Genomic DNA, 16,768 nt, shown 5'->3' on the forward strand with positions numbered 1-16,768 from the left:
GGACCCTTTTAAATTTAGATATTGCACCTGAATTCTGAAGGTAAGTGGTAAAAATAGATTACTCTGAATACGTATAAAATAGCAAAACCTTGGGACTGGAACTTTTTTTTCCTTTTATCTGAAAGGGATAGAGAAAATATTTTTAGGGCCATTATTCATCGTCTTGGAAAACCCAGTCACATTCTTACTTCTGACATATAGGTAGGGTCAAGAATAACATGCAAAGTCAGCTAGGTAAGTTTCAAACAAACCCTGACTTCTCAAACCTCGCGTTCCCATCACCATTCATTCGCAGGCATAATGAAGAAGCTAGTGCGGTTCTGAGGGTGATTTAAGAACCAGTCAGCATGGATACACAGAAAGATACACACAGAGAGCCTAGAGATGGGATAAATCAGACAACTTTGCATGAAAGGGTTAGACAAATCATCAAACTGGCAATCGGGATCCATATTACAAAGAGCTGGAAGGTGTTAATCAATATACTGAATTTTACATGGAAACCAGATAACAGACACTGTGATCAGCCTCTTATTTGTCTCAGGGGAAATAAAATTTCAGGACACTACAGTGGGGAAAGCATGAAGGAGGATGTAGGCCAGGGACTGACAGGTAACTTTGTCTGACACACCAACCTGTGTGGACCAATCACCGCTGCCCACAGTTCTACGTGCTGGAGTCTAAGAGCCAGTCTGGACTCCTCAGGCAAGGGCTCAACCAAATACCAACGTCTGCCAAGGGCAATAGACAAAGGGATTGTGCACTGTTCCTGTCTTCCTTCTGCACCTTTCTGAGCTTAGCATTCCTGAATTTAGTTTGTCCTTCTCTGTTTACAAATGGAAAACTTGGGCCAGAGAAATGAAGTTAATTCAAGGCCATACAACTAGTTAGTGGCTGAATCAGGTGTGCAACCGAGACTCTGATTGCATATCTGAACCCACAAATCTAGGTGGGAGAAGACAGAGTTCATATATGGTTGCTAGTAATTAAAACAAACAAACAAACAAACAAAAAAAAGCTAACATTTGTTCTGAAAAACCCTTGAAATAGAAGCAACACTGTCTCGGGAACTTTCACAGAAACTATCCTGCGGTTAAAAACACATTCTTCCCCCTTTGCAAATAGGAACCTAACGTTTCCTGCCTGTCAATCAGAACAACACAACATCTCCTCAAGGTTTATTCACTGCGGTTAGAGAAAGAGAAAGTGTGCGTGAGAGGGAGCAGGTGCTGTGCAGACCTTCAGTGCTTCCTTCAGAAACGAAGTCTCCCCGTGGGAAGAAGAGCTGAGAAATGTTCTTCCCTGAAAGTCCTCATGGCACCCTCAGGCTTGAAAGAACAGTGGGTGCCGTGAGGGGGGAAATGTGTGGCGAGAGCTTTCAATGCTTACCTGCTCTAAGGTCAGCTGCTTAGAAATGGTATCGTTCTCCAGCTTCTTGATTTTCTTCATCAGTTTGTTGACCTGGAATTCCTGCTCCTGCTCGAGGTGCTGTTCCAGTTCGGCTTTCTCATGCTGCAACTGGAAAGTGAAACACACACAGACACTGTGGAAACCCCGGCTCCAGAGGCTGGTTACACGGAGAGACATCACCGCAAGAGCGACGCTGCTCACCTCTGCTCATATATGCCAACATGTGCCTAGTAACTGCTGCTCGCTGGTCCCCTAACTTAGAACCAGCAATTACACTGCGCGCACACACACACAGGCACTCGATCTTAACCAAAGGCCGAGAGATGAAAGGACAAATACATTATGAGCATCAAACCATGATTACATGGATTTCAATTTTAAAAAACATAAGTGGTTGCCTCTGTAGAGAGGAACTGGGAGGCTAGGGAATGAGGAAGGAAGGCAACTTACTTTTTAACATATAACCATAGGCATAAAAATTAATAAATTAAAAAAGAAATTTTGTACTGTCAGTAAATGAATTACAGAGTTTACTCAGAGTTACATAATGTGTGTAGTGAGGAAATAAATGTTACAATCACAACACATACTTACTAAATTATTCTGGATGCTGTTTCCCAATGTACTAGAGAACATGCTTTGGCAAAAATAATTCATTATCTTCCTATAATGAGATCATACATCACACCTCCTACCATCTTTCTTAAAAACCAAGAGGGGGAAAGCCTCTTATTTATGCAATTAAATAAGCTGGAAGAGAAAATACAAAAAAAAAATAATTTACTCCAACCTTCAAAAAGGAGTAACAGAAACCCAGTGGACACAAGACAAGTGGGGTTTTCAACAGTCACCGTGCGCTCGTTGGACATTCTCAAGTGGGGGGTTGCTGGTCCATGGCAGGGATTGGAAGAAACAGTGCGCAAGGGCCTGCTGCGTTCAGAACCCAGGGGAGGTTAAGTAAAAGATATTGAAACACAATGAAGCAACTCCCGCTTTATTTGGTTTAAGATGACCCTGCTCCCTCGTTTTCCCTTCAAATGCATTTCTTTGCACAGACGCTGCATCCCAGGCCTTACATGCGTTACATGCATTAGGCAGGCATGATCACCCCCACCTTTTATGTCACAACAAGGTTCCTGGACCAAGGCAATTCAGCTAGAAAGCAGCAGAACCTGGAACCGAAACCCAACTCTGAACACCAAACGGGTGTTCCCCCGCTGGATCCTGAGCAAACCCCTAAGACGGGTCGACTCTAGACTCCTCCACCCACTCATGCCTTAGTGCACCCTTGGCGTTGGCAAGTCAAATGATTAAGCACAGAAAATGATGCCCCGCAGGCTCGCCCAGGGGGTGCCGTGTCTCTTTGTAAACCCTGCAGAGGGTGCATGGACAACAGCGCAGGCTCACCAGGACCTGATCAGCCTCTACATGCTACCTGACCCTGCCCACCTCTGACAATTCCCACTGCTCTGAACGCACAGATTTGGTGGGAAAAAGAAAAAAGGTTAAAATCCAACATCATCTTCTAACGCTGGAAATGTTGACTACACAGATGCTGTTATTCCTCCAACTGTTTTTGATATGCAACTAAAAAAAAAAAAAGAAAAAGAAAAAGAAAAAGCTGGTCAACCTTGCAGGGACCCAGAAAAAAGCAGACGTGAGAAGGTGCTTACAGTGACAAGTCTATTTTTAGCCAGCTCTTTACAACTCAGGTTCTGCAAGATCAAGCAGTAATTAAAAGAACTAAGAAGAATGGACAATGAACAAGAAGAGTTCCTGGCATTTCAGACACAAAAGGTCCAAATGGGAAAAATATGACTTACGAGGAAAAAAATAAACGAACAGCAAAATGGGGACATCTATCTGTGGATATTATGCTATAGTTGAGGTATTATCCTTACCCTAAAATAGTTTATCAACACTAAGCTTAAATGATATCTACTGGTTTTAGAAAAATGAACTTTACAACCTTTAAATCATTTGCTAAAGCTTTTTTGTTAAAGCTGTGGTTTCCGCCAATATGTTTTCAATTGCTGCTATTTTTATTTGAAAGAACCTCTCCCCCCCCCCCCCCCAATCCTTTATTAAGGTTAGGCTTTGGTCCTGGGGGAAATTAACACAATAAAGGATGCAATCTAAAGTTGGAAAATCTCTTCCCCACCAATATTAATCTTAAAAAAGAGAAGGTTCTCATTGGCTTACTGGAAAATATTCATATTGGGACAGATGGTGTAATTCTATCAATATCTGATTAATAAATCTGTAAAAGCTCTCCATTTTAAGAGGTTTTTCACTCTCAAAAGCTATACTCCAAGGAAAATTGGACGGTAAAGCTGTCGTTACCAGAACTCAAGTTAGGTCCCTGGGTTACACTAACCCATTTGGAAAATATCAAGTCACCCTGAGATCTGTTTGCCAAAAACTCAGTTTTCATCTTCCCCAAAAGACAGATGAAACTAACAGCTTTGCTGCCTGCTGTGTTCTGCCATCTCTCAGGTGACATGCAATGCAAAAGCAGGGCATAAAGTTTCTGCATAGAACACTGGGAACAGAAAATATGCTTCTTCCTTGAAACAAAGAATCCAGCAATAAAAACAGAAACAGAGAAACACAGAAACAACCCCCTCCCCTCCAAAAATCCACGAGATGAGAGTTAAGATGAACAAGACGGGGGAAGGATTCTTGAGGAAACTAATAACCATGGAGTTTGCCTCATTACAGTTTGCACGAGAAAAATTCAGAAATTGTTTGTGTTTTAAATAGATACCATGCAAATTCAAACCATTTGGCCCCATAGGGCTTAAACCAATACCCTGAATTCACCTATTTTAAAGCTGTAGCTCATGACACTACAAACACAAACCCTAAACGGAAGCCTGGTTGAGCTGGCCCAAGACTATCAGAAATAAACTCCTGTTTCATCTCAGAGTAGCATCTTCAATATGGGCATAAAACTCAACGCATGATTTTCAATTTCTAATCAAAGTCTTAATGCTTTTATGAGCAATTTTAAATCTCCCAAGAAGGTCAAAACATCCTGAAGTAGAACAAAAAGAATTCAAACTAAGAAGTACATAGTCAAGCACATTCTATTAATGTGTTTAAAATACAGCTCATGTGTTTGCCTTAAATATACCTAAAGCAAAATGCTTGCTTAGGTATATTAAGTTATTTTTCAAACTCAGAATTTTCTGTAAGTGCACTTTTTATAAAGTAAATCTCAAACATTATGGAATAGCCTTCTGTGTGCAATATATTGTTAACATTAACGAAAAAGGCAGCCCTGTGAAACTGAAGTCACATTACATAACAGATGATCCATCGAGGCGCAGTACATTTTCACTGGAATTAGGATTATATAAAGATTTGTTCCTTAGGAATCAGCATGAAAAATCTATCAACATTAACTGAAAAAGTCACAGGCAAAGTTATAACTCTAAATCTGTAAAATTCCAAGTACTGCTGAAACGTGAGCATTTTCTTATTATATCTGATTCCATGTGTGGAGTCCCAAAGCAAATTTCCAGCCCATTTAAAAAATACAAATATAGCGTTAATTTGACCTGAAACAGGCTAACTGTAAGCAACCATTCAGTTTTCAATAATTGTTGTCATATCATTTGCCAAGGCTCTCTGGTGACCTTTCTGTGATCCAGTCCTCTTATATAAGTGAGTCAGGAACGCTTCACTACATTTATTCTGGGCAAAATTCTCTCTCGCAGGTAGAGGCACTGAAAATCGTTCACCTGAGAGACGCACCATAGGTGCACATGCAGGTGGGCTGGGCGACATGTGTTTGCAAATCTGGGCCTGTTGCTAATCCAGCCCCGGCCAAGTGAGTCGAGCATTCCGGCCACCAGCCCCAGGACCCAGCTTCCTCAATGCAACTTGAAAATACACTCAAGATGCCCCTGCCTCTGTTTTCACTCATCAACACTCATATTTCTCTCTTGTGTACTCACCACAGTCCCACAACCATCTGCTTTAGGCAACGTAAAGGCCACCATAAGACAATAACTGCATTAAGTCACTGGACTGTCAACAATTATCACGTTATTAACATGAGCTTTGAAGAAGAGTTCAAAGAGGCTCGGAACACTGAGTCTCTCAAAATCCAACTTTTCACAACTGCTGAACTGAGCAGCCTGAGCAGAGAGTCAGCCTCCCACCTCAAACGGGGAGAACATCACCACTTAATGCCTCCCATGCCCACACTGATTCCCACCTCCTCCCCCTTCTGTTACTGGAACCATTATTCTCAGTCAACACCTCAGGTCGCTTCAGTTACCCAATGCCCTTAAGTCAGCCTCTGTAACAGCTGTCAAACACGCCCTCTTCTTTCTGAGCTTGTGCCCCAGTCTAGTTCAGGTCTTTGGTTCCTCTTCACTGGGCCAGTCAAAGCCTCCTAACAGATCTCCCAGGTCATCTGAGCAGACAAACCCTGTTACTTCAACACCCTGCTCAAAACCCTTCCATGGCTCCCGGGGACTTAACTCGTTAGCATGGCGTTCAAGTCCCTCCACGTAAGTTTCCCATACTTTTCTCGTGCTATTTTCACACCCAGCCCCTTTGACAGTCTAAGGAAGGTTTGTAAACATAAATGCCTTCAGAGTCTAGGCATCTAGCAAACAAAAAATGAATGGGTCTAAGCACACGGAGTGGTAGCAACGGCCGGCAAAGGCAAAGCTTACAAGGTTTTAACATGAAACCCACCAGGCTGGTCACACTGGACCCCTCTAATGCGAGCTCTTGCACACTTCCTGCCCCTGGTGCCCTCTGTGCCCTCCGCCTAGCGTCCCTGAGTCTCTCTCTCTCCTTAAACTTACTGAAACCGGGGAATGGCTCAAAAGACATCTTCCAGTGTCTTCCCACACACCCTAGCACAAGGAAGACTCCCCCTCCTTTAAGCTGTGACAGGCACACAGTGTACTTGGTGTATTTTAATGCCTAGTTCATTGTGTTTTTCACATCCTTTCTATTAGCTACTTCTAAAAGCGGTCAACACTGCAAGGCATTAGTTACTATGTACCAAGCACTTTATGTACGTCAATACACTAAACCGCCATATTCTACGGTAGATACTATCGTCTGTACTTTACAAAGGATGAAACCACAGGTTAGAGAGGTAAGGTAACTTGCCTAAAGTCACACAGCTGGTAAGGGGTAGATTTGGGGTTAAAGCCTAGGTCTCTAGCTTCAAAGCCTTTGCCCTTACCCCATGTGTGTTGGCACCCTCGAGCACCGGGGTGCATTCTCAATCACCTTTATAGCTCTGTGAAGGGCACTGACCAGGACTTACTCAATTCTACTCCAGAGCACCTAGAGAACAACTTATCTATGCAAACACCGATTAGATGAATAATAATATCTCCACTTCCTACGAGCTGTTTTCTCCTAGATTCAGCCTCAAAATGAGCACAACTAGGCAACTACAAACAATACCATTAGTGTATGAATAGAGCATCCTCAGGTGACCATCACCCATATAAAGGAATATAACATTGCCAGCTCCTCCAAAGCCTCATGTGTCCCTTCCTGATCACAGACCAACATCAACTAGTGGTAATCACTCTACTGATTCTTCAGGTATTTGCTTCCTTGCATCTTTTTTTCTTAAAAGAAATGTTACTGCCTATTTACTTCTAAACATTAGTTTTGCTTGATTTTGTATTTTTTGCCTACCTTCTTCTGCTAACTGAACTTGTGATTTCATTCACCCATGTTCCTCAGTGTAATTGTGACTTCTGTTTTTATGACCTTAATCCCACTGGTGAGCATAAACAATCTATCCACTCTATGAATGATGGGCATGTGGGGCATTTCTAGTTTTTCACTGTTAAGAACAATGCCACAAAGAACACTCTGCTCCACATCTGGTGCACATGTGCACACATTATGAAATATATCCAGGAGTGGAACTGCCGGGTCACAGTGAGGTAATGGCAAAGTGTTTTCACCATGGCTGTAACCATTTCCATTCTCTGAGGGCGGTGCATGAGAATTCTCTAGTAATGTCTTGTGCTTACTCTCACCTTTCCCCGATTACTAATGGGGTTGCGTGCTTTCTCATTTGTTTACTGACCACTGGCTGCTTATTGTGTGAAGAGCCTGTTGAAAGCTCTTGCCGTTTTCTTCTGGGTTTTCTTATTGGTTTGTAGTTTTGTGTCAGTTATATATGCTGCAATTATCTTCCCCCACTCTGGTGTGTCCTTGTGTTCTCTTTACGTGACTTCCTATGATATCTCTTTGGTTGTCTTCTCTAGGAAACACTCCCAAATTTGGATGTGTAGCCCAGGCTTCTCTGTTGAGAACCTCTGTCCAGCTGCTTATCTGTTATCTCCACTTGGATGTGCAGACGTCTTGACTAAACTTCTGACCTTCTCACTTCTTCTCACTTCAAGTCTGCTCTACACTTGCTGTCTTTCCCATCTGACATAATTCTAGTCGTCGAAGCCAAAACCTCTAAGTCTTCCTTGATCCTGTCTTGCTCACACCCACTTCAAGGCTTTAGGAAGTTGTTCTCTTTGGCTGTAATGCTCTTCCCTCAGAAATCCACATGATTATCTCCCTCCTTCCCACGATTTTGCTGATACTACCTGAATGACTAACTTAAAATTTCAACAGCTCCTTACCTGTCCTTACAGTGTCCTAATTTTTTTCTGCAGCACTGAATATATTCTCATAGTTTTTGAAGCTATCTTTTAAGTTTTCACATGAACTAGTTATTGCTGAATACAGAAATACATTTTATGTGGAAAAAAACCCAACTCAATTCTAATTATTTACCTGTAAGTTCAAGATTTTTCAATTACCCAATCATAAATAAGTGGCTGTCTTAATTCCCCTTTTCAATCCTTGTATCTTTTATCTTTTTCTTGCCTTTCTGTACTGACTACGAACTATAATGATGAACAGAAGTAAATACAGCAGGCATCCTTATCTTGTTCTTGACTTTAAAGGGAAAAATGTTAAACTGTCATAATTAAACACAATATTTGATAGTCTTTTTGCAGACACTAATACATTTAACTTCTATTCTTAGTTCACTAGGATTTTATCATGAGTTATTACATATTATCAAGTCCCTTTGCTCCATGCATGAATATGATCATGATTTTTTCTTTTGAGTCTGTGAATATGGCCAATTACACTTACAAATTTTCCATTAACCTTGCATTCCTTATATAAATGCAACTGGCCACAATGCATTATCCTTTCAATATGCTGTTGAATTCATTTTCCTTATATTTTATTTAAGATTTTTGCTTTATTTAAGATTGATATTTCACTGTAATTTGCCTTTCTTGAACTGTACTTAAGTTGGAGCATTATGGTTATGTTAGCCTTAAAATAAGCGGGGAATCTTTTTTTTTTTTAACTTTAGAGTTTACAGAAGATTAAAATGATTTCATCCTTGAATGTTTGGTACATGTCTTAGTGAAACCATTTAAGTCTGAAATTCTTTTTCTAGGAAGTCTGTTGATCAATGATTCAATTTCTCTAACAGGTTAAAAACTCGTTTTCTATTTCTTCCTCATTCAGTTGTAGAAAGTTATGTTTTTCCAAGAATTTTGTCCATTTTATCTAAAACTTCAAATGTATTGTCATTGTTATTCACAGGCTATTAACTTACCTTTTAAATGTAAAAAAAATGTTGTGATGTTTCCAGTTTCCTAACAAAGATTTCAAGCTTGGCTTTTATTTCTTTGAATGTAATAAGCTCAGTAGTCAATGTCTGATAAATCCAATATCCAAAGTATCTGTCAAGTTCATTTCTGTTGTGTTCTTTCTACTGGTTTATCATTCGTGAAATCTCCTATCTCCATCTGCCTGGTTCTCCTTGTGTGTTGGACAACGCAGTTGAAATTTTGTGGCCTAAGATGATGGTCTCTTCCTCCAGAAAATTCCATTCTCTTTTGCCAGGCACCATCCAGTTTGGAACTACCTTAATCCTAAACCAAAGCTTCATGTTCTCTGGCTTCCCCAGATGATGCAAAACTGGTACGCTCTTATCCTGAAGGCATAGCTCTTCAAGACTCCAGCTTGAAGTGGGGCGATTTATCCTTGTCTCCACCCCTGGCCAGCCGCAAGATCTGACTTCAGTAACACCAGCCCCTCACAACTACCAAAAGCACAACTCAAGTTTCTCAGCTGTTTCTTAATGAATAGCAAATGCTCTCAGTACAAAAGCCACCCTGAGTGCTAGGGTCTTCTCTCAATTCCCATCCTCCCCAGACCAACAGTTCTTCACTACCTTGTTAGTTCTTTCAAATAAAAATTTCAAAGCATTTTGTTTAGCTTTTATTCATCTTCAGTGAGGTTTGTCTGAATTATCAAATCTGTCATTTTCTAGAGAGGAAGGCACAAGTAACTTTTTCAAGGAAGAAAAATAGCTAGGTCCTTCCAGAAAACTGATTATTTTTTAAATGTTATTTCCTTGTCAGTATTGTCAACACCAAGGACTAGTGTCAAGCCTTCACTTCTGAGCAGATGGCTCCACTAGAACATCAGACTTCCCATCCACTCAGAATACCTAAAGGGCTAAGTTTGAGTTTCCTGGATTTCCAATAGTATGATGCTGCTTAAGGTAGTAATACCTTCACAGAAACCTGGTTAGAAAGGTTAGAAAATGATGCTCCACAAATAAGATAAAGAAGTCATTTAGGCTCTGGAGTTAACCTACTGCCCTGAAAATCCATTTCATACAAACTAGCAGTTTCTTTTTCCAAGAAATAGAGAGTGCTTTGCCCAGAGAAAAAATTCATAGTTTGAAAATGAACTGACCCAAAAAATGCAAAACATTGCAACATTTATAAATGCAAAGTTTTTAAAGCATTTGAAAAATGTTTCTAGTTCCTGAAGGACATGGATGTATCCTTCAATAACCCAGACTCACCTTTTCAACTAGAAATAAAATGCTCACCGCTACTCCAATTCAACCTCTCATGCCCAGCTTCATCGAATTATTTTTACTTCACTTTCCTTTTACTGTTGATTTCTCTCTGCCTGCATTTTCTCACATATTGTCAGGAAGTTGGCATAAGAAGCTTCTAAGTCCTTCCTCTTGCCCTTACATTTTTGGGAATCGTGCTGGTATATCAAATCTAACCACAATGTCAATACACATACACACACTTTGAAAGAAACTCAATGATCTCTTAAGACTATAAAGGAGTGCATCAAGGTCCCGTCCTTTCTAATCATAATACACATTATGTAGGACAGAGAAACTTCTGGCATGCAACTGACAGGAAAATTCTGGTTTATAATTTGGACTCTGGTGGTTGCAGCATTTGAAATGCATTAAAAATATCCCGGGAGCTCTTGGCAGATGTATCATGAATTTGATGCATAAACTCCCTGCTCCATGAACAGAAACAAGGAACAAAGCTGAGGGTCAGATAATTTGGGATGAATAAAAAAAGAAGGAATAAAAAACCCCCACAATTTAGCCCCAGCTGTTTCCTAAGCTATTAGGTGAGAGCATTTTTTTTTGACCAGCAATGGTAGCCCTAAAAAACTAAAAACCAAAAGGACCATTGGTTTAGCCACCTTAATGAAGAAGACATTTCAAGGTCTCTTCTCCCTGCCGTCGGGAGAACCAAGTTTTCATCTAAATGGATGCAATGACAGTCTTAGCCCAGGTGCCCTTGAAATGAACAGAATTACACACATACACGTCTCCCTGACCTGACTTTACTGCCTGCACAAAGTCACTTCATTGTCATCTTAATAACCTCGGTAACTTGGAGGGGGAAAAAGCTGCCTCAGATTCTGGGGTACTAGTACATGACGGAAAAGAATGGTATTGGGAGTCTGCACTCACTTCTCATACCTGCAGACACATGCCGGCTACCCGGAGACACAGCCTTCCTGGAGTCAGGGAAGCATCCACTCCAGAAGACCGAATTCATTAAGATGGTATTGGAAGGAGAAACTACTAGGGAATTTAGGGGGGAGAGGGAGAAGGCAAATGAAGTTTGGTAAGCCTTTGTCTAGCTAAACAGGCAGGTTTGGGGACTTGTTAAAATTCTTCCTCCCAGGTTTTATTCCTGTGCTAACAGAGATGAAAGAATAATGCGCTGCATGATATCTTTCTGAACTGCTCAGCTATCAATCACTTGGCAGAGGCAGCTTCAGCAGTGGTTTCTGCCCAACTTCCTTCCTTTCTTCTGCATATCATCTTTCCATAGATGCTAGGAAACTTCAACTACTTTAATCCCAGGAGGCATTCTAACCTCAGGGATCAAGCTAATGGTAATAAAAATAAGCCACGCCACGTAACAACAGACCCAGAGAACTTTTACTCTTAAGAACTTCCCATGATCAATAAGAATGTGCCCCCTCAAAAGGACACAAATATCATAATTTCTATTACAGCTATAGTGGCATTATTTTCTGAGGACAAGATCCAATTTCAAACGAGAATCAAAATTACAATACTACAAACCTATTTATTATTCTAAGGTCTGAATTTCAAAGTTGGATCCTATTGAAAAGAATCGGAGATATATGTAATACTCAGTACTCTTCTGATCTCAATCCTGTTTCAGGGTTTTAAAAAAAGAAAAAAGTATTCACTAATTCTGGCAGTGGTATGGTTGAGAAGGGTGCAGGCAACAACTGAACAGGGTTTCCCAGAGAGCAGGAAGTGAACTTGATGTATCAGGCTTACATAAAAAGCAAGTGAGAAAATCCACACATGCTAAAACCATAATTAATCTCAGCAATGACAGGTCTTCCAGGTGGCAATGGTGACTGATGGTTAACAGCCAGGGGAATTAGGAATAAAATAAAATAAAAAAGTTTTAAGCCAGTGGAATGAATCATATCAAGAATGATAAGACAGTTAAACTAATCATTAGAGTTTTCTATGTACAGTCGCTATTAACTATCTGGGCAGTCTAGAATCTCCTATCACCTGCAAATGAGCCTGACTCTGCAGGGAGCTTCCGTGAATTGCTGTCCATGACAAACAGATGCAACTATCATAGAAAGACTCTGAGCTCTCAAAGTCAGTGACACAGGAGGAAGTTTCAAAAAGTAAGGATGAAACAAGCATCAGAATTTTTAAGTTTCCTCATTAGAAAATAACATAAGCCCTAGCCGGTTTGGCTCAGTGGATTGAGCACTGGCCCATGGAATGAAGGGTCCCGGGTTTGATTCCGGTCAAGGGCATGTACCTTGGTTGCAGGTTACCTGGTCCTGGTAAGGGTGCATGCAGGTGGCAACCAATTGATGTGTCTCTCTCACATCAATGTTTCTCCCTGTCTCTCCCTTTCCCTTCCACTCACTCTAAAAATCAATGGGAAAATATCCTTTGGTGAGGATTAACAAAGAAATTAAAAATTTAAAAAGATACAGTAATCCCCTTTATCTGCAATCTTACTTCCCATTGTTATCTGCAGTTAACTGTGGTCCAAAAATATTAAGTGGAAAACTCCAGAAATAAGCAATGTATAAGTTTTAAATTGCATATCATTCTGAGTAGTGTGATGAAATCTTGTAGCATCCCACTCCATCCTGTGTGGGACCTGAATCATCTCTCTGTTCAGCACCCAAATAGAAGTACAAGTAACATTTGGAGAATGGCTTTTCAGACTTCTTAAAATATATATATATTTGACATATAACACTGTGTAAATGTAAGGTGTACAACATATTGATTTGATACATTTATATATTGTAATACGAAGGCCATTGATGTGATACTACCTCTATCATATCACATAATTAGCATTTCTTTTTTGTAATAGGAATAATTAAGATCTAGTCTCTTCACAAGTTTGATGGTTATAATACAACATTGTTGTCTACACTTACTATACTGTACATTGGACTTTTTTATTTAAACACTAGAGGCCTGGTACATGAAATTTGTGCATGGGTAGGATCCCTAGGCCTGGCTGGCAATCAGGGCTGATCTGTGGGGCGATTGGCGGGGCGATTGGGGGGTCCCTGCTGGCACCCACCTTGGCCAGCCTGGCGCCGCCCGCTCGCCAGCCCTGCCCCGACCCCCTCTGGCAACCACCTTGACTGGCCTGGGGCCTGCAGGCTGGGGGCAGCTCCTGCATTGAGAGTGTGCCGCCTGGTGGTCAGTGTGCATCATAGCAACCAGTCATTCCACCGTTCAGTCTATTTGCATATTAGGCTTTTATTATATAGGATGCATGTTCTAAATCAAATTCTGATGAAGAGTTTGCTAAGGCAGCATTTCTTATAAATTTTAATTACAAATTATAACTGCAACCTCTCTTTCAAAATATCCAGGGCATGCCCTAGGCAGTTTGGCTCAATGGATAGAGCATCAGCCTGAGAGCTGAAGGGTCTGGGTTCGATTCCAGTCAAGGGCACATGCCCGGGGTTGTGGGCTCAATCCCCAGTAGGGGGCGTGCAGGAGGCAGCTGATCAATGATTTTCTCTCATCATTGGTGTTTCTCTCTCCCTCTCTCTCTCTTCCTCTCTGAAATCAATTAAAAAATAAAAAGATATCCAGGGCAGAATTTAGTTCTGATGCAGGCTTGTGCTGAATTTACCAAAAGTATAAGAAAGTTCTTTATAGGACAATTTCTCACTCAGGTAACCAATCCCAGTCTGGGCCCAGAAGGATACAGATTTTTCAGATAAGAGTTTTCTCAGAATGAAGATATAATTCTGTGTCTATCTACTGGATATATACAAAAGCAAGGGAGAAAAACTGCATATTCTCTTTTGTGTGTGTGTTTATTTCAGGAGCATTAACATATTCGGAGGTGCTTTAAGCTCCCTCCCAAACTTGATCCTCTAAAAGGGCAAAGAGATTTCCTCTCATCTACACTTGAAGAGACTCTCTCTTAGAGTTTTTAAAAGGTGTTAGATACCAGCTCAGTCAGCCAATGGGAAGGAAGGTGTCTCCTCCATAGCAATAATCTAATTTTGTTCTCAGGCCCAAAGAATTCCTTTGAAATGCACATAAAAGCAATGTCTAATCTCTAAGAGAGACAAGAGCCAAAGCATGATGACAAAACCAAAACTGTTCTATAAACAGCCTCTCAGTGGCCTTTGGGTGAAAAAATGCTCAATACTTCCACGGTGAACAGATCAGTTCGCATGTGTCTATCAGTCACACCTGCAGTACGGTGGCTCTTAGCAGGTTTTTCACAGCAAAGTCCTATCCAGAAGCAACCATCCTAGAGAGCCACAGTACATGATTACACAGTGGGAAGGGCTGTCGGTACCGATTACGCTAAAGGTCTTCCAGATGGAGATGGGTCCTTCCACACTGGGTGGCAGAAACGGTGAGCCTTCCACCAAGGACGGGCTGAAAACAGGAAATGCATCCTGAGGGGGGTGGGGGAGGGGGACAACATAGGCCGCCAGCCCTTCTTCCCTGCAGATCTCCTCCCTGCAATCTCTCCGACTGGCCAGCGACAGAAGAGGGCTTCTTAGGTCTTTACCACAAAATGGCACATAGTGAGACCCGACGTCTAAGTGAGAGATCACCTATGGTGCCACAGAACAGACATAGCTCTAGAACTTGGCCCAGACCTCAACCCCAAAGTCCCTGCCACCCATCTGCTTCCCAGAAAAGTCTAAGAACCAGGAGTGGGGAGTGAGGAGTTATTAATGGGTACAGAGTTTGTTTGGAAAAGTTCTGGGGATGAATAGTGGGATGGCTGCACAACCATGTGAATGTATTTAATACCACTGGATTATACATTCAGAAATGGCAAATTTTATGCGTGTATTTTATTATATATGTACCTCCTAAGAACGAAGCTGGGATTCATGAGAGATCATCTCGGAGACATGCTGACTATTCGTTTGTCCAGATACTACAAGTTAGATCACTAACAAGCAAAGACCCACCTAGAGCTCCCCAAGCAACAGAATCACACCTTCATACTATGCCTTTTGTTAAGACTTGGCCACATGAAGACTAGTACTACACATGATATATCACTTCTGGCAAAAAGAGTTTATTGTGTTGTTCAATTTATATATCATTAGTCTCTTTAGAAAGATTCAATGCCCCTCGAAAAAATTTAAGTTTTTAATATATGACATTTCTTTTCTCCTGACCAAGTAAAACTATTTTTTTTAGATATAGGAATTATTTTTAAAAATCACAATATTTCTCCAGGTTATAGCTTTATTTATAGGATACTCAGAGCTTACATTTTAAGTTCAAACTTTCTTATGCCATGTGTATTACTATAACTAATGCCCCTCTCTGTGGCACATAGCTCTCACGTTTTCATTCTTATTTAGTATCTTATTTTAATGTCCTTGGAAAGTGGGTGGGTCGTGACCAGTGACTGAGAAGCTGATTAGAAACTACACACTACAGAAGCACTCACACTGAAGATGAGTACAGAGAGAAGGAGCGTGATCTGCATCGGTTCTGATGGCTTTATAATGTACTTTGGTCAAAGACTCCAAATACTAACAACCATGAAAGTTGAAAACAAGGAATGTTTCTGAGAGTGTTAAAAAATTAGGATGCCCGATTGCACACCCAACTCAGAACAACAGACTATAATTGCATCCCTTTAGTGCTAGAAGCAACATAAAGAATAAGTCATCGAACGCTACCAAGGTGATGCAGTCAAAGGCCAAATTAACCTTCTCCCTCATTTTTTCCCCTCAAAATCAGAATGCACATGAATAAGCAAAATGTGTCCATGAGAAACTGCCATAAATCTCTACCAGACATGAATGCCTCGGAATCCCTATTCTTCACATTTCAACAGTGGCCATATAAATAAATAAATAATTTTTTTGCAAGACTGTAACGGTATCTTTCTTCAGTAGTCAGGTAGAAAAATGAGAATAAAACAAAGATTGAGTAAAAGTTGCCTGGACCATATACGGTTTTAACACTAAAGTTTCTATTCTAAAGCGGAATTCCGGTCTTCTCTTATAAGACAATCTATGTTGGATGGTAAGAAAAAAATTAGGAAGTTTTTTTTAAAGCCTCGAATATCCTTTTATTATCACCTCACTAAAATATATACGTCAACCAAATTTAGTGATGCCAGGAAATAGAAAATACAAGGGCATGTTTCTACCTGTCACAGCCTGCTGACAGAGTGATAACAGTGGTCCTCCCGGGATAATTTTAGCTCTGCTCACTATTTTGGAAAAGCTGTGTTAAATAATAAAAACTCCATATCCTATTTATTCTTTTTTTAAAATATATATTTTATTGATTTTCCACAGGGAGGAAGGGAGAGGGACAGAGAGCTAGAAACATCGATGAGAGAGAAACATCAATGAGAGAGAAACATCGATCAGCCGCCTCCTGCACACCTCCCACTGGGGATGTGCCCGCAGCCAAGGCACATGCCCCTGACCGGAATCGAACCTGGGACCTTTC

The 16,768-nt window shown here is 40.8% G+C and overlaps 1 protein-coding gene across 1 annotated transcript in view; it reads right to left on the reverse strand.

Annotated features, from left to right (window-relative positions):
• The window catches only part of CCDC6 (coiled-coil domain containing 6), a 107,757-nt gene that overhangs the window by 39,546 nt on the left and 51,443 nt on the right, over positions 1-16,768 (reverse strand). The window contains exon 3 of the mRNA XM_014538716.1: positions 1,390-1,518. Within this exon, the coding sequence (XP_014394202.1) occupies positions 1,390-1,449 (60 nt within the window). The 5' untranslated portion in view covers positions 1,450-1,518. The remainder of the gene's footprint in view (positions 1-1,389; positions 1,519-16,768) is intronic.

Source organism: Myotis brandtii, unplaced genomic scaffold, assembly GCF_000412655.1.
Source record: "Myotis brandtii unplaced genomic scaffold, ASM41265v1 scaffold196, whole genome shotgun sequence".
Taxonomy (NCBI): Eukaryota; Metazoa; Chordata; class Mammalia; order Chiroptera; family Vespertilionidae; genus Myotis; species Myotis brandtii.